This window comes from Porites lutea, chromosome 4, assembly GCF_958299795.1.
Source record: "Porites lutea chromosome 4, jaPorLute2.1, whole genome shotgun sequence".
Classification (NCBI taxonomy): Eukaryota; Metazoa; Cnidaria; class Anthozoa; order Scleractinia; family Poritidae; genus Porites; species Porites lutea.
In genome coordinates this window covers 40,558,411-40,577,322 of record NC_133204.1, presented here as the reverse complement: position 1 = coordinate 40,577,322, position 18,912 = coordinate 40,558,411, and the positions used below count along the sequence as shown (strand labels likewise).

At 41.4% G+C, this 18,912-nt stretch overlaps 2 protein-coding genes and 1 non-coding gene across 3 annotated transcripts; 1 reads left to right on the top strand and 2 right to left on the bottom strand.

The window, feature by feature from the left end:
- Window positions 1-2,620: 2,620 nt before the first annotated feature.
- LOC140935715 (DEP domain-containing protein 7-like) lies at window positions 2,621-6,330 on the bottom strand. The gene is made up of 3 exons (XM_073385288.1): window positions 5,608-6,330; window positions 4,206-4,848; window positions 2,621-3,471 (listed from the first exon to the last, which is right to left on the bottom strand). Exons 1-3 carry the CDS (start codon window positions 6,234-6,236, stop codon window positions 3,139-3,141), a joined length of 1,605 nt encoding a protein of 534 aa, XP_073241389.1. The 5' UTR covers window positions 6,237-6,330; the 3' UTR covers window positions 2,621-3,138.
- Window positions 6,331-7,253: 923 nt separating this feature from the next.
- On the bottom strand, window positions 7,254-16,166 carry LOC140935714 (uncharacterized). The gene is made up of 8 exons (XM_073385287.1): window positions 16,053-16,166; window positions 15,311-15,475; window positions 14,841-14,946; window positions 14,252-14,411; window positions 13,712-13,811; window positions 10,787-10,885; window positions 9,219-9,397; window positions 7,254-8,788 (listed from the first exon to the last, which is right to left on the bottom strand). The coding sequence occupies exons 1-8, from the start codon at window positions 16,053-16,055 to the stop codon at window positions 8,245-8,247; spliced, it is 1,356 nt and encodes a 451-aa protein (XP_073241388.1). The 5' UTR covers window positions 16,056-16,166; the 3' UTR covers window positions 7,254-8,244.
- Window positions 10,009-10,080, top strand: Trnap-ugg (transfer RNA proline (anticodon UGG)). Its single transcript has one exon. It is a non-coding gene; the product is annotated as a tRNA-Pro (tRNA).
- Window positions 16,167-18,912: the final 2,746 nt, after the last annotated feature.

The following is an 18,912-nucleotide window of genomic DNA, read 5'->3' as shown; positions in this document are numbered from 1 at the left end:
AGCACACGCAGCCGTTCGTTCCTGTGGCGGAAACAATCGTTGTCCCGAGGTCCGTCCTGGACGGCCTTCTTACCGCCCTTCATATTAAACTCAACCATCCAACCCGCCATCAGTTTCAAATGGTACTCCAACGCCAGTTTTTCGCTCTGGACATGAATGATGCCATCTCTCGCGTAACATCTGCCTGCCACACTTGCGCCTCCCTGAAGTCGTTTCCAAGCTCCTTAGTCAAGCAGTCGTCTGACGACCCCCCAGAGGTCGTAGGCGTCTCCTTCGCTGCCGATGTAATCAAACGCTACCGTCAGCTGATCCTAGTACTGCGAGAATGCACCACTTCCTTCACTGCTTCCTGCTTAGTACCTGACGAGACACACGATACCCTCCGTGACGCCCTCACACAGCTAATTGTCGGCCTCCACCCACTTGACGGCCCAAGAGCAATTATACGTGTTGATCCCTCCCCTGGCTTTCAGTCCATGGCCAACAATGACTCTCTCAACCACCTGAACGTAACAATCGATGTCGGTCGCGTTAAGAACAAAAACAAGAACCCAGTCGCTGAGAAGGCTGTCCGTGAACTTGAGGAAGAGCTCATCAGACAAGAGCCCGGTGGCAGACCAGTAAGTGCAGTTGGTCTTGCTCTCGCCACTGCCCGTCTTAACTCCCGTCTTCGCCTTCCTGGCCTATCATCTCGCGAGTTGTGGACTCAACGCAATCAGTTCACCCACGAACAGTTGCCGTTGTCTGATTACGACCTCATACTTGGTAAACACGAGCAACGTTCCACTAACCATGCCCCCAGTGAGAAGTCTAAGAACCCCCGCGGTCTTGTTCCAAACACGCCTTCACTACAGGTTGGCGACATTGTATACCTCATTTCCGATAAGGACAAGTCTCGCGCGCGTGATCGCTATATTGTGGTTTCCATCGACTTCCCTTGGTGCTTCGTTAAGAAGTTCAGTGGTTCACAACTGAGGGCCACCTCCTACAAAGTCAAGTTGTCCGAGTGTTACGCTACTTCTCCCTCCGTTATAGTGGCCGATCATTCTGGTCCTCCGGCTTCTCAAGACCAGGATGATGAGCCTTCTCCGGTAACCCCCGCTGTGCCTGCTGCCTCAGTATTACCAGAGTCACCTCCTCCCGCGCCGCCTGAGCTTACCTCGGTACCGTCTGACGAGGAGCAATTCCCTTCGTCCACGTGTGATGACACTACCGTTGAAGCCTCCATTGGCGTTCCCTCACTACCTGTTCTACAGGGGGAGCCCAGCACCAGTGCGACAGCCCCAGATCAGGCCCTGCCGTCCTGTCCCAGTTCTTCTCCTGAGACTCCTGGTCCAAGACCTCAAAGACAGCGCAAACCACCTTCGTACTTAAATGACTATGTTAGATTTTAGCCTTTGCGTCGTTACGTTTTATCCTGCAGCGATAAGTTTTAACTTGCAGTGACTGTTAGGCCTTAGTCTGTTTGTTATCAGGTTTTGTTTTCCATTATGACACTATATCTTTCGTCTCGGTTCTAACCTTTTAGGTAGTTTGCATTCATTTACGCGGAAGAAGAGGTTGCGCCAACAGGCAGTGCCTGCGGCATTGTGTTATATTGTATGCGCGCGCCGGTTTTCCCTTGTGTGTGTGATTATCGCATCCATCTTGTTGTACGAGCGATTCCGTTGACATTAAAGCTGTTAGAGTTCCTTCGTTGTGACGTTCCTGTCTCCTCAACATTGGCGATGGGCAATTTCTATCAAATTTGGACAACATTTTCCAGCAATGAGTGGAAACTTTGGGATGATCCAGATCAGGATTTATAATCCAAGATCACTCAGATCATTTTTATGGCGCATCAAAGGTCCATGAAGACTACAGGGATGAAATTATTGCATGATTTTGTCCTCTAATCATAATAGACCAGTTGTGTATGGAACATAATACAAAGGTCTGGACACATCTGTTTGGACAGGAACTTATTGCATGCAAGTTACGATATGTGTAGTTCCACGTTGTCACTAAAAGTCCTTTGTAATACTTTGCATGGAGATGAGGCTGTGTGTCAAGCGGTCACTGACAAGAGGTTATAAAGCAATGGAAGGTATAAAAAGCATCACGCACCCCAAGCTGAGACTGTGGTTGCTTATGAAAGGTAGTTGTTTATAAGAAATTCCAACTATAGGACTTTGACTGAAAAAATTTGGTGGTTTGGATTGCAGGGTTCTCATTAAGTTTTAAAGTACACAGCTATGACGTAAACGTAGGCGGCTTGATAACTGAGTGCTGTAAACAATTTCAGGCTTTCACTCTCTCACTATACCCTACTTCTCCAAAAAGTAGACGGCTCAAACCTCCAAGTAGCTGGTTTTTCAGCCGGCTGCCAGCACTTTATTGGTGGCTACTTATAGGAGGTAAGGTCACACATAGAGGTTCGACTGTATGGTACAGTTATGCAGCTTAGTTTACTTTTTAATGGTAGATCCTGTGGATTTCGCATAAAAATACAACCTCATAATAATTTATTACTATCACTTTGCCAATAATTTAATACTAAATTGGCTGGCTGCCAGTCAGAATTTCAAAAATGTGCGTATAAATAGTCAATATTCACACAGTAGGCTATTTACAGGCAAAACAAACCTCACAATAAATGATTCTTAAAAATGTTTTGCCATTTAAATTATTATTAATGTAAAAATAATTTAAATACCTTTAAAAAACATGCTTGATGCATGCATGAAAAATATGGAAAATTAAAAACCCACATTTTAATACAAGTGTAAATGTTATTAATTTCAATCATGATTCACGTCTTCAAAAATATGAAAAATTATGATGAAAATGCCAAAATGTTGCTTGAACTCACACATTAGGCACCAATACTCCATAACTTCTTTCAAGCAGGGAAAGTCATGTAACTAAGTAATCCTCTTACCCTCTTAGGCAGGTCAAAGATTGAATTGTTGCCACTGCCTGTCTTGTCTACTGTTTACAAGACTAAGGCAGATGTTTTGGTAAGAAGCTGATCAGTCAAGGTTAAAAGACTCATAAATTAATGACTATTATGATGACGTGGAACACATTGGATCAAACTTAAATCACAATGTGAATTCAGCCTTACAGTGAGCTTCGTTTGTCACACGACAAATTTACTTACAATTGTCCAGTGGGGAACTGTTGTATAAAAATATCATAGTGGTGTTTCTGGAAAAGTTTCAGCCTTTCTTCCTTTTCTTTAAGCGTCATTTGCAAATTGTCAATAATGAAAGTCATTAGTTCACCCAAAGATTGGTTGGTTGTAAATTGCTTTTGGTGTTTGAACTCCAAAGCTGATATCTGGTGACAAATCTTTGACTGTAGGAGTGGACACATTCCCCTTTGAGTGCAAGACATATTTCTCTTGAAATGGTCCTTGAGATGAGCAGGTGTTGTAAACATCTGTTTCTGATGTTTTATCATGGACAAAACTAGTTGCTGGCCAGCATCCTGGAAATGGAAAAACAATTGTGTTGAAATGTGTAGTAAGTGGTAAATAAAGCAGCCAGTGAATAGGTTCCCAGAGCACAGGCAAATATAGGTTGGTTAGCATGGTATAGAAGGATTTTTGAACCTGACTATAATCTTATGGTGAAAGGTTTGAATCCAGGAGTCATTTCAAAAGTAGGTTGAGTTTGATCGTCGGGGTGAACGTAGTCCTGAATAGGACTCTGACTCTGAAGATGACTACCTCACAGGTTGTCGAAATGTCAGTCACTGTCAACAACAACAGTCCTATTCAGGACTACGTTCACCCGGACGATCAAACTCACCCTACTTTTATAATCTTACTTTTTATATGGAGGGGAAGGACAAATAGTGTGGCCTTTTCTACCTTAGTCTCCTCTGCAGCCATTTTTGGGATGTCACACAATGCTCCCAAAAATGGCTGTGAAGATTTTCAAAGAAAATCTGCAAGAGGAGGTTAAACCACAGAGCCACAGAGGCACTACAAGGAAATGAAGATGATAAGACTTTGCTCCTGTGATTGCAATTGCTTTGCTGTGTTGCATGTATTGGGGTAGATAATGAGAACACACACAAGACAGTGCTGGCTATTAGGCTATTCTGTGCATGACTTTGTCTGTGCTGTTGTTAAATGCTTGTCTTACACATGTAATTGGTACTCGGCTGCATTTTGACTTTTTACCCATAACTACAGAATAAAAGAACAGATTATGTACCTTATTTTGAATGGTCTTCGGTAAGATAGCTCCCATGAACTTCTTGACGATAAATCGTCCGCTTTTTGTGTCCACAGACCTCCCTATGAAGCTTAACAACTTTTTGAGGTGTTCTTGCTGGCTTGCTGGTAGCATCACTGCCAAAAGTGGCAGAAATGTAACAACTTTGGAGCAGTCGTTAGCCAGAGCACAAATCATGCCATCAACTAAGTCTGCAAAGTTTGTGGGAATGAGCGAATCAAGAAGTGATCCATAATACTCTGCAAGGATCTGCTGGATCCCCATCTCTTTGATATTTATTGTGTTTAAAAAGCCTGTGTCCCCACGCTGTGGCAATGGGTGTTCTTTCTGCAAATGAATGCATTCCATCCCTGGTGTTAACCAAACATTGCATAATTCTGAACTGTTTATTTCTTTATCAGCATTCTGTTTCAACTGCAAATTCTCAGCACATGATCTTGGAATATTATTTGATATGACTATCACTCCCAGGCCATCATGTGTCAATGGTGGGGTCAGTATATCCTCCAGAAATGGAACATCTGTGAGCTGTAGGAGTTCAGATAATGCAACTTCAAACCAAATCTCACTGTCATTACTGCGATCAGACGTTGAATCAGACAGAAGAGCCAGCTTGTTCTTTCTGTTTTTAAAAGAAATGATGCAATTTCAGGTGTTGCACGGGATCATCCTACATCATACACAAAAATTCATGAAACCCCTCCTCTCTGTTTTAAATACGTCTTCTCTTATGGATGAAAATTACTGTTTATTTAATTTTTATTCAGCCTTGTTTTTTCAAAAAATTAAGTCACACAAATGATTTTATTTTTTTCTCATGACAATGCTGTCTACTATTTTGACCTTGCATCAGCTATTCATTGGGTGGTGACGGTAAGCAGTTGGTCTTGCAGTCTCCTACACTACTGTTTGAAAACAGAAGGAACAGGACGTACCGGTAGACCCGAATGGCATGGCATGGTGTCTTATGGACATGCAGTGATTGACTTTACGCCGTTATGAATAAATAAATGAATAAGTAAGTAACTATTTTATAATGAAATACATGTATGCTGAAAGGGATCTTGCCTTTCAGACTGCAACTTGGCCAGTTTGATTTTGTGAACACGTGTTAAACAACCATTTCTCTTAGTCTCCTTCTTCTTTTCTCTGTTCATCTAAAAAACGCACTATTTGTCAAAATTTTCAGATTTTTCGATCCTTCAGAGTGTTGAAAATGCAGGGCCTGAGCGTAAAAGTTTATTATATATAAACACATGTAAATGTATGATGATTTTAGCATTTATGCAAAAACCAGAATATAAACGCTATGATAAAAAATATAAATCATAAGGATCACCGGAGGCCGAACATAAATTTTAGCCAGTCTTTGTTCTGATACCTTATACCAAGCCCAGCGTCCAAACTGAGTCTTCTTCTCTTCTTTGGTACTTCTAGCGAACTCGAACAATGAACTTCAGGAGACTGCAAAGTGGATGATGGCATTAACAAAATATCAGCCAATCTCGTTTGCGCCCTGGGAGTAAAATTTAACGACATCCTTCTCGTTATTCTTTTTTCGCTTCTTCCCAGCAAACTTCTTCTTCTATTTATCTTCCTCTCAACTTGAGAAGGAGAAGAAGTAACATGCTCAAATGGACCGGGCGAAAATCTGTACAACTTGTTTCCATCCTCGAAGCTGTCTCTCTTTGATTTGCCGCTACCGCCATCTGAAGTTACACACTCGATGACCTTTTTCTCCAGCAGAATCTGACAGAGAGAACGCACTTGGCTGCGAGTAGCATCCTTAGACAAATCAGGATTGCTTTGGACGTAAGTGTGGAGAACTTCAACCACATCACCACCACGAAAACAATTTTCGTAGTACTGAAACTTCCACCTTCTTCGACGCTGTTCGACGCTCGTTCGCAGATGTTCGATGAGTTCGTTCCAAATTTTTGTTGCCTTGAAAGGTTCTCTACTCAGATCATTGTCATTACTAGGGCGGCATAATTTCTTACGTTCATTCATTATGTGCAGCTGTCAACTTGACGCTATCTTTTTGAAATCTTTAAAATATTTTAGCTAAAGTTACAAAAACCTCTTGCCACAGGCAAAACTTGATTTGAATCAACCGCCTGCAACGTGTGACGTCATTGCCGATTTAGCCTCGTCTTCAAGCGTTCTTTTTTCATTTTTTCCTTCGTCCCCTTCGTTTTGCATCGAGCCCATCCAGGATGGAACTGGAAGTTCAATAAAAAAATAACCTCTGCAGACTATAGTATATAGGTATCTTCCTTCGGTCTTGTCTTGACTTTTCACCTCTATACAGGGCCATCGCTGCCACTGGCTTTTCTGCTGGTTTCCAACGGGTAGAAAACAGCCGATTTTTCGCAACGCCACTTACGATTCGGCGGCTGTTTCCTCAGCTACGGGTTCAGTACGTAAGTTGCGAAAAAAAGGCCAAAACGAGAGGAGCAAAGACGAAATTGGTAAGTGAGACCTAAACAATGAGGGGCCCAAACAACGAGTGGTGGAGCGCGGAAAGGAAAGTGGTAACCAGGGTTGTTTACCATTTATAAAAAAAAATTCCGGTTATTTTGGTTGGGAATTTTCGTTCGTGTCGTTTACCATTTGCCTAAAATTTCCGGATTGTCGCGCTTCGTTAGACTGGATTCTACTTACAACATGAAACTAGGGAGACTAGTACGAAACCTCAAGAAACTTGTAAATGATAAACAAATTTCCATTCGGAACGTCCCAACGAGGAAAACGGGACTACCTTTTCAGAAATTCCGTTTGTCCCTGAAATTTTCCAGTGGGACAAACCAAAAACAACGTTTACCATTTACATCCCAACAGGAATTTCCGGTAATTTGTGGTAAATGGTAAACAACCCGAGTAACTGGTCCAAAATACCCGCCGAGAATATGATTCGCTATAGCCAGCCTCTTGTTTTGCCCCCCCGGTCGCTGTACTACACAGTTTGATTAAAATTTGCTATGACAATGCCACAAAAAAGTCAGATCACAAGGAAACACATTACGATCCCAGGAACAAAAAAGAACATTTTATTCATGATGTGTGCGTGCCTTGTGAGGTATCCCAAGGTAGCGGAATGTAGTAGACTGCGAGCGGTCGTCCTTCTTTTCTGAGAGCCATGCGCGGCGAGTGAAAAAGCAAAATTATGTATATTGATGGTAGAAAGAGGGAGAGTTTGCGCAGTTTCGTTTTTCTTTCGGGCTTCCGCCTTCGTTCCTCGCGTCTTTACCGGTCGCCCATCCCACCTCACGCGTGCTCGTGACAAACTTTGACTCAAAAGAAAAACAAGAGACTGCTCACAGTCTAGGAATGTAGCGGATTCTTATAGTTATTTGTACAAATCCTCGTTCACTATGCTAGCTGGCAGCCGGTTTAATAATCTTTTCTTCATATACGGCAACTGCGCCTTAAACCGTCCTGCATTGTCGAAGTTGTTAACTTATTTTTAAAAACTCAAACGCCTTTTGTGCACAAGAATTTCAAAAATGGAAATTGTGTTGATTGTTTCTTTCCTGTAAAGCAAGGTATAAAGAGACATTTTATCGAGATCGTATTAGTTCATTTAATTGCAGTTCGTTCTATTGGGTTTCATTTTAAATTTTGAAAGAACAGGTTTCCGAAAGTTTACAGAGTCACTGTATGTTAGGGGAAGACACGGGGCGAAAGCGCGGAAGAATAGGGGGCGGGAGGGGTACGGGACGAGAGAGAGGCCGGAAGATCGGGAGGAGTGAGTTCTGGAAGGGCAGGAAGCGGAAGAAATAGAGGTAAATTATGCAGCAATGCTTCTTATTTCGCAATCGAAAAAGGCTTTAAAAAAGGGTGGAAGGCGAGAATGGCAAATTAGAGAAAACGAGAGCTTTGGACTTCCCTGTCCTCCCTACTTTGAACACGAGTTAACGTCCTTCAACGGGGACCATCGCACGTGCACCGTGCATTTTCTTGTCTAGTATCTTCAGAGTGATTTTCGTGATTGTTCTCTGGATTCTCAGTGTGGGTTTTAGTTTGAGGGACCAGTATATGGGAACTCGAGACAGCTACTTGCTTCTAGTTCCTCCAAATACCCCATGTGTGACTCAACAGCTCTTTGGAAATAAGGTAATCGAGTCACTGAGTGTGTTACAGTCTTCAGGGAAAGCTGGTGCAATGCATAGATACAACACGTTGCTTTAAAAACGTTCATGAACTGATTCTTGTCAAAAGTTCTTCCACTGAATTTTTCGAGTTGTTCTTGGTAAAAGCGCACTAATTTCGTGCGAGTAGTGACGTCACATTTTCCAGGGAGCACAAAAGCGAGGAATTCAACCACGTCGTGTTGAGGTACATGAATTGTTGCCATTTCCCAGTCGTAAATGCAAGACTGTCGGAATATTGATCTATTGGTTGTTATTAGGTGATCATTGTGTCTTTCTTCAGTTGCTTCTTGCTTACGTAAACACACATTTCTTGGAGTAAAATCATAGTGAACCAGGGTTCGAGGAAATGGTTCGATAACTTGCCACACGCGGTCAAGGTTGTCAATAAAACTACCAACAAGTCGCGTCCTAAAATAGAAAACATAAGGTCATTTTTCAGCGTTTTTGATAGAGGACTATTGTAGGTTTTAGACTCCATGGGTATTTCCGACGAAATCAAAGTCGCCACGAACGCTGTTGATGATCGCTATTGATATGGCACTGATCCCGATAACTTGATCGGAATCAACGGCAGATCAAGGCCAAGAAATACACCAAAAAGTATGTTGCACGTTCGGAGTTTTATTTTGCTTATTTAACCTGTTTCTTTTTAGTTCCTCGCTTCCGTCATCATCGTGGTTGCTCGAGCCCGCTGGTAGCGTTATCATGGGACGATTTCTCGAGATTTCTTTCGAGAACTAACGATTTGACATAAAACGCACGACGAAAACGACATCCACAGCACCCACCCATATAGAGGTTCATATATTATGGAATGGAAACAGCTTTCTGCCGTCACCTGTTCTGTGTCCAGATGTCAGGAAACGTCATGTGACTGTTACGTAAGAGAGCTCGCCAAAACCCCTTTAACGATTTTATAACACCACCACTGATCACACACATCCATGATTCTGAGGTGAGGCTGGTTACATCACCAAGGTGGATGCTGTGAAACCGGGCGATATCTCGAAGCACAACCTTTGGGGTTGAAGGTTGAATAAAGAATCAAGCGATTAGAATACGGCTGAGAATAAATAACATGCAAATGGTCATGTAGACCAGTCCAAACTCTTTCTTTCGAGGGATCATTTAAGTAAAACTTGGACAGAATTCTTCATTATTTTGAAATTTTGTTATTTCACTGAGAAAATGAGAGCTATACCTAGATGCTACATTACTTGTTGAACCTTGTTGAGCCAATTACAAGTCAGAAAACTTGACTGAGGTAAATTTTGGTTATATAAAGGGGGGAACGATCAGACCAAATCAATACAGTGTTGCTGTACTTGGATTTGCCTGTTTGATCATGTCTCCAAATGTACAATTCACAAATTGATTTGATAAGGACCGGAATACGTCATCAGAGCTAGTGTTGCAAGTAGATGAGTGCTGTATTTGTAATTTTTCACCATTCTTTCTGTACAATCAAACAAATAAATACATTCTTTAAAAAAAAAACAAGAAAGAGGAAATCAACAGAAAAAAATGCTGTTTTGTGTTATTAGAAGGAAGTACAGGTAGTTCAGGGGCCGGACAGGTGGCATTTAACAAGTTATAAAAATATAACAAAAAGACGAAAAGCTGTCGCCGGCCTGTTGGTCTAGTGGCATGATTCTCGCTTTGGGTGCGAGAGGTCCCGGGTTCGACTCCCGGACAGGCCCGATTCCTTTTATTTTATTCTTACTTTTACTTTTGTTATACGTTATAGGACACCTAGAAGTGTTTCAAAAAATTGAATAGCGAGTACTGTATTTACATGCCATTTCAATGCCAGCACCAACACGAACTAAAGTCACGCTAAAACGGGCAACAAAGACGCAACTTGCTTTCAACATTGCTCCAAAACGAGTTGAATGGCAATGTTGCGTGTTTTACAACTCACCGATTAAAACTGTCTTTCAACAAATCAGGTTGTAGCAAAATCTGTACATGATATGTTGCCCGTTTTACCGGCCCAAAGCAAACTTGTTTTACAGCGAGTGACGTAATTCCCGTGTATGGCGTGTCTCCCACATAATTTTAACCAATGAGAAGTCAATATTCCACAACTTGCAAAAACCTGATTTGTTGCAAGATAGGTTTGAACGTGGGTGGTAAAACGCGCAACGTAGCATCCCTGTTCGGCTTTTTCCACGCCTTCTCGGTCAATGCATTTCGGTCGCGTATCCGAGACAAACAGTTATCGAACCACGCCCGGATCCACGTGACCTGAAACTCATCGGCCGCGTGGAAGAGTCATAGGGACTAGGCAAGCTTTTCAGCCCGTTTTGCAGCAATGTTGCAAAACAAGTTGCACGTCTATTAATTTTTTTTGCCCGTTTTACCTTACCTAGTCAGCGTTAAAACTCAACTGAATGGAATTCAAACCTTTATATCTTTCTGGTCCCAAACCTGCGGGGCATAATTGACGGTATTGAGGTGAGTCACATGATCTGTGAAATCTTCCATGACTATAACGAAAAGTTCCTGCCGTAAAGAAAGAAAAAAAAGAGAGAATTATATATCAAACACTTAATGACTGGTCCCGAGGAGTTTGACTAATAGTCGCGGGTCGCGGGTCGCGGGTCGCGGGTCGCGGGTCCAAAGTCGCGGTCGCGGGTCTAATGTCGCGGTCGCGGGTCCAAAGTCGCGGTCGCGGGTCCAATGTCGCGGCAGGGGAAAATGATTTGGGGTTCGAGGTAACAGCTGAGTGAAAACGACTGATATGAACACAATATAAAGGGAAAAACTCTTTTTTTGCACGATACTCCACGGTAGCTAATTTACAGGTTACGGATGTTAGAGTCAACAAAATAATGTCTCAAGAAAAGACCTAAAAGAAAAAGCTGGCCGACTTCTGTGTTCACCGCAAGTTTATTTTGTTTTCTTTCTATCGGGCCCAGTTATACTTATGCATAACAGTATCTGATAAAAAAGTTACCATAAGTTACCATTGCTTTTTTCTTGTCGATGAATTGCTCACAAATGCTTAGGGGTTCATTTATTGAAAAATATGCGATACACTTCATAGACTACAGATTATGAACGTTACAACAACTTAAAGCCTTTTTTTAAAAAAAGCGAACTCGGGCTCAAAAAGCTACGAGTCTGTCGGTAGAAGAAACGAGAACTCTTATATTTAACAAATGTTTTCGACAAAACTGAAAGAAAATGTAAATAGGCGCATGAAACTTCATTCAAGGCATGAATTTAATATGGAAACAAGTAATAATTCACAGAAAGGAGTCTGTTTCTCGAAGCAAGATTTTCGCTTAATGCTTTTCTTTTTACAACTGAGACGGAAACCCAGAGTGTTCAATATAACTTCTTGTTCTCTTTCACCTAAATGGCAACCAGGACAACCTGACAATAGGAAGCCATTCAATGTGCGTCTCAGTCAACTCTTGAAAACATATATCGTAAATAACCAAGTGAGTAAGTAGATAAGGAAATAATAACGCTCGATATCATGATCATGAAGCTGAAAAAGAAAGTAAACCAGACACTGAAAACGGTAAGTTATCAACTCCACTAGAGCTAAGAAAAGACAATAAATTAGGTAAGTAATTCCAGATTCCAGGTACTGGATTCAAGTCTTTGTCAGTAGAACCAAGAGAATATGATCTATTCTGTCTTGGTAGAACTTGGATTCCGGATTTCAACCGTTAGTGGGAACAAACTCCTTTCTGTGGACAAGAGAGGATAAAACTCGAGCTTTATCCCCTCTTGCTGTGGATTATTACTTGTTTCTATATTAAATTCATGGCTCGAATACCCGCTTGAATGTACTTTACTGGCACTTCAAGCCCAACGTCTCTCCTCCTCTTTCCAGTTACTTGTGCAAAGAGTTTATTTTGGGAGTTTGCGACCAGGAAGTTTTTCAACAAGTGTTTTCTTTATTTTTGCCGAAAACATTTGTTAAAATTGAAACAGTTCTCGTTTCTTCTACCGACAGACTCGTAGCTTTTCGAGCCCGTGTTAGCCTTTTTTTAAAAAGGTTTTAAGTTGTTGTAACGTTTATAATTTATAGTCTATGAAGTGTATCGCACATTTTTCAGCGAATGCACCCCTAAGAATTTGTGAGCAATTCATAGACAAGAAGAAAACAACGGTGACTCATGGTAACATTTTTTATCACATACTGTTATGCATAAGTACATTCAAAGCTGAATTTATACATAACTGGGCCCGATAGAAAGAAAACAAAATGAACTTGCGGTGAACACAAAAGTCGGCCAGCTTTTTCTTTTACGTCTTTTCTTGAGACATTATTTTGTTGTCTCTAACATCCGTAACCTGTAAATTGGCTACCGTAGAGTATCATGCATAAAAACGATTTTTTTCTCTTTATATTTTTTTCATATCACTCGTTTTCACTCAGTTACCTCGAACCCCAAATCATTTTCTCCTGCCGCGACATTGGACCCGCGACCGCGACTTTGGACCCGCGACCGCGACATTGGAACCGCGACCGCGACTTTGGACCCGCGACCGCGACTTTGGACCCTCGACCCGCGACCCGCGACTATTAGTCAAACTCGGTCCCGAGGGAAACAGTTAATTTTATATCCCGAGAATCTCAGTGTCAGCTGGAAATTCATTTAACCTCGCCGTAACGGCGGTCGTCGGCGGGTAACATTGCAACGTTACCCTCTGACGTCATAGATTTTGCACTGTTGCCCGCACGGAGATTTCGGCGAGAAACATTTTCATTGTTCGATGTCATTTGACCTCGAAGTAACCTATGAGAGTGCGCACTGGTGGGAAAAAATTCCAGCTATATAACAATATCAATTAAAGGTTACTAGAGGAAATGTAGGATGACTTTTAACTGCTGCTTACATCTTCTTAAGGGGTTTTAAGAGGGCTTACAGACGGAAAGGGTTATATCCGAGGGGGCTTTTTACCGGAAATAAAAAAGCGCTTCAAAATAAGCCATAGCAGAGCTGATAAAAATATACACGCTTTCAGGACGCTTTGCATTTACTGATGTTTAAAAGTTTCAAAATATCATAATAAATTGAATCAATTTCAGTACAAACTAGAGTTGATTTATACCCGGGGCTTATACTCGGATGTGTCTTTTTTATTTCCAGGTAAATGGGCCTAGCCCTATAACAGCGGGGCTGTAAGTGGGGGGACGGGGAACGGTATTCACCAGCCTAGTCGGTAGGCGTTCTCGGCTCGGTCGATCGATCGCTTGACTTTTCTCTCTCGCTGTGGCGTGTGCGAGGGAGACTACCCTTTCCTAGTCTTCGCGCGGGACAATGGGGTAAGAGAGAACGCCTAGGCAGCTGGGTATTCACTGCATACCTTGACTGGGTTACATATGGTGTAGTAAACTTTTGGCGCGATGTCCATAAACCTTTGGTCTTGCGTACTCATTACTTTTATCTCCCTTACATCTGAGCTCCTTCAATTCATGTAAAACAAAATATATAGTACTGTTTAAATATATGTACATAATCTTTGCCATAACTGCCAGGATCAAATGACCAATGATGGCGTCGTTTGTTTACAAAAGGGCAGTGGTCACATCAGCCTACATCGAACTGAAAAGTCATGTTGTTTTTTTACTGCAAAACAGCCTGTATTTTTGTGTAGGCCAAGAACGCACGAGCGGTCAAATGAAAGTTCTGGAACATGCGCAAGGAGAAAACGGAGAGTGAAAATGGAGAGAAACGCGAAAAGTCCTTGTCTTCACGCGAAAATCTCACGCCGGAGGTTTGCGCTTAAAAAGCCAATTTTGTGAATTAAACCAACTACCATACTTAGTTCTGCATTTTGTGTATTCTTCGAGCACGGTGCTTCAGTTTGCAACATAAAACTTAATAGTTAATTCAGCAAACTAACCTAAAATACGACGTACGCTTGAACAGGTCCGCGTACTGATTAACCTCTTCTGGTTGTTGACTTATCCAATTTGCAAAAATTTTCACAAATTTTTCCGCCAGTGGCTTGCACTTGGCGACGACGCGTAGCGTTTTGATCGCGGTTGTTCTTGGTCCTTCTTCTGTAGTTTCGGAAAATGATGAAAAAAAAAATGACAGAACAGTAGAGAAGTAAGTAAGCTATGGTTGAACTTTCCCTTAGTAGCCTAACACTCAGTCGGGACAAGCGAAAATATTTTAAAACATTCTTGCCAAACAGGGAGAGGTCAGATGATGTTATACCATTCAAACCGGACTGAAATTTGGCATGAAGACAGAAAGTTATGAACGCCAAGTAACATTGTCTCTTGTGTACTTTATTGAGGATATATATGAGGATACTTTATTGTATATATTGGCTTTATTGTTCTAAGTTTAATTACCCGTATAGATTCTAATACATTACTTCGGTGTTGAACCGCCGAAATGTAGCCTGTGATTATTACTGTCTATTTGCGTATCGTCGCTTACGTCGTTTTATACATATAGGATCACATACTTTAAAGACTTACCACAGTTCGGTCTGTACTCGATTTCGAAACCATGAAGACCGATAAAACTGTCATCCTTTTGTCTGGTCTTACAGGTGGTAGTCAGACCTATTTTTTGCAGCGGTACCTGGTGAAAAAATCACCGATGTTCTAGGGTGTTTGATGCGCAAAAGTATATCTAGAGTGACCTTAATGGTCTAAATAATGCACTTTTTTTTACAGAAAGCCAAGATAAGGGTGGGGGTAGAGAGTCAGGGGATTTGGTATTTCCTGGAACAACCCCGGACAACAGACGTATATCCTATTACAGCCCGGGCAGTAAATGTTTTTTTAACGGGTCGTAACGGGGAAGTTGTTCATTGAGTGAATTCCCTGCTCGTGAGGCACGGAGGACCTATTTTTGTCAAATCCATGAGATAGCAATAAATCCTCCACTCTCGATACACACTGAAGCTGTGCCATATAAGAGTGTATAACAACGTCTTTCTTACTTCAAAAGGCTGCCAGGAAATTACAGTTCCTCTTGAACCAATGATTTCTTGAAAGAAACTGTCAGTTAACAGAGATTTAGTCGCCCCTTTCGAAGAGTCTTCTGACAAGAAAGGGCTTCGGCTGCAGGCGTACGGTACACATGTGGGAAGATCTTCTGTGAGTGCCTACGGACAAACGTGCGGATTATTTTAGCCTGAGAAACAGCCAACATTTGGCGACGCTACCACTGGTTTCCCCGCCAAATGACGTCTGAGAAGCGAGCGCAGAAATTCCACACTGATGACGCCCATTACCCAGATCAGGGTAGTGCTTCTGATTGGTTGAATCAAATTTCCCACGCGGCACGACCAATCAGAAGCATTACCCAGATCTGGGTAGTGACGATTTTAGTTAAAAAGTTAAAGCACTATATTTGAGGCACAACAGAAAAAAGAAGTGCTTAGAACACTACAATTAGAGAAAAAAAACAAACTGATTGCTTCTCTGTCCGTCAACGAGCTACATTCACAAGCTCAATGCCACTGACACGGCTGTTAAGATGAGGTGTATTGGATATCTGCCTGTGAATTTTTCTGTTTTCTCCATATCGTGGATATCACCTATATGCATAAGCACCTTTTAAAATCGCTTAGAGATTCATTCCGCAATAATATTAATTATTGAGTTCACAGTTGCTGTAAACATTTCAGTATGACATTTACCAGTTAACGTGCATCAAGGTTGTGGCCAAGAAATACTTACCATTAGCAGGTTGTTTAATTTAAATCCATTGATCGTGAACTGAAATTAAAATCAAGACACATCCTTATCCGTTATTGCTCTGTGGAGATACATTAAGAAAACAGCAAATGGCGGAAAAATATTGAGTAACTAGTGAAAATTAAAATAAGAAAGTGACTCTAAACTAAATTCAACTTTGACGAAGTAAAATTATCGGACATTATCAATTTAACCTTCCTAATATCAAAATTGTTTGAAAGGCTTGGTCATACTAGAATTTGTCCACATTTTAACGACCTTTATCAACTGAGTTTGTGTTTGCATTATACCGCAAGTTCCATGGCTGCAATACTGCGCTTTTGAGCTTGACGGAACAATGGAGAAAAAAGCTGGACAAACACAAAATAATTGGGCTGGTCTCTATGGATTTTGTCGAAAGATTTCGTTATATAGGCTACCACATGATCTGATTGTTCTCAAACTGCGAAAATATGGAGCTGATGGGAAAACAATTAATTTTATTAACGATTGCCTATCGGGTTAGCAACAACGCGTGAAACTCGGTCACACGTTTTCTTCCTGGCAGTCGATCTTTAAAGGAGTTCCCCAGGGGTCATGAGTGGGAGCGCTATTATTCAATATTTTCAAGAATGACCTGCATTGCGCAATGAAGCACACCACTCTTTCAACCTATGCTGACGACACACAAATTTTCTAAGCCGGAGATGCGGTTAATATGGAAGTTGAAGCGGCTATTAACACAGATTTTGGTAGGATACAGGGACCGCGGAGGGGGAGGGGCTGGTAGGGCCTCGGCCCCACCACTTTTTTGCGCCCCCGCCCCCACTTTTTGTGCTAAAAAGAAAAATAATTAAAATAAAAAAAAGACTTGAAACAAGTTTTTTTCCGTCTATATTCCGCTATATTCTCCGTATTTTCTTTAATTTCAAACGCCAGGCATTTTGTGGGTCTCCTGTGCTTTTCGCGGTAATTGTGCCCTGGGGCCGACTTCCCCCTTGATCAAACGCCATGCCTTGGCCACCCCTTCGCTTCGTTCGGCAGCGTGTTTTGTACTTCCAGCTTCGGCAGAGTTTTTATCAGTTTTATCACACGAAATGAAGAAAATTACTAGCTTTTTCAAGCCAAACGAAGGTGAGTAGTTGTTTTGAGTTGATAAAAGTTTTATATTTTATCTTTCTCCTTTCTAATCACTGAAATATTCGATGGCAAGAAGAATTACATTACTTGAACAGTGAACGGTCATAGTTAGAAATTTTTCAGATCACTTCGGTGTAGTATTTTCTATACTAAAATTCTAATCGCGTCTTTTCTTGCATTGAATCTGAAGTGACAGTGTATGTTGGTCGTTTATTAGAAAAAAATAATTTTAATTGTCAGCCCTCCCACTTTTCACCTTGCTCCGCGGTCCCTGGGATATATGGACAAATGGTACGAGGAAAACGAAATGAGACGAAATCACCAGAAATACAAGGTAATGGTCTTAAGAAAGACAACAGAAAATCCTGTGTTTAATTGTGCCAGTTATTGCAATAGAAAACGAAATTGACCTTAGTCGGAGTAAGTGTGGATAGAAAGTTTAAGTTTCAAGTCCCCCATGGCCCAAATCGGCCTAAAAATTTTTCAAAATAGCAAAGATTTAAATAGATATAAAGCGCCTAAAAGTCATTTGGATTTTATTAACCGGGAAGGCGATCTATAACCTCAAAGGAACTGACATTTTGACTGTAACGAAAGTGAACACTACCATTTACAGACTAAGATCGTGGTGTTACACAGCAAGCTAAGTTATGGACCTCATTACCAGATGATCATAGCACAAACAGTTTACCTGGGACCCAACCTCGAAAAAGCGCCCTGGGGAAGAGGTTTCCTGGGACCAGGCTTCGCTATGGGCGAAAAAAAGGCAAAAAACGGAGTGAAAAGGCATAAAGATTCGGCCAGCGAAGCGAGCCGAGCGGTAGACTGGGGAGGGGGAAGGGCGGCGTTCAACCTAAATCTTTTCCAAAAACAACATCAGAAAACTAGACCTCTCTAGATTGTAATTTCAGCAATCCGCATTTCATAAAGACTTATTTTATTAAGTATCACTTTTAAGATGTATTATTAGGGCTATCTTTTTATCCCTTATTTCTATACTAATACAATGAGATTTTTAGTAGAGACAATTATTTTTAATCTTTCTTATTGTATATATCCTTTCAATTGTGAGGTTTCCTGTAAAATACATAGCTTTTTAGCTGAGTGTCAATCAGATTCACATTAGTAAACAAATTTGTTATGTTGTTATGTTAAATATTCTGCAGTCACTAGGAGTACTGGGGGCCGGAAACTGCGAGCTTGACGATCACATTCTTGTTCTACATTGCAGACCCCTACCCGAGGGACCCGGACCCACCTTACACGTAAAAAGGCGGAAGTAAAGATACAAACCTATTAGTTCAGGACTAGGTATAGTAGCATGGATACTAAATCACTCCACGCGGACGTATATTGGATGCCCTACCCTTTTATGTACCATTTTTGACAAAAAAGGTACCCCTTTCGTATACCATCAATTGACAAATTGTATCCCTTTCACATACCTTTCTTCTCACCTCTTTTTCAGACCTTTACATCCCTTTTAACTGCTGTAAATGCACTGTTTTTTAAATGTGAATAAATCATAAAACCAGAAAATTTTCTCGACTTTGTCACAGCCATAAAATCCTTCTGTAGCCCTTTTAAGTCATAGTAAAGACCGAAATGACAGATTTCCCTAAACTTTCATATACCGTCATCTAGCGAGACCCCTACCCTTTCATATACGAGCTGAGCCCCTTTTGGGCGGAGGCTGTCCGGAGCACCTCACATGCGCTCTCGA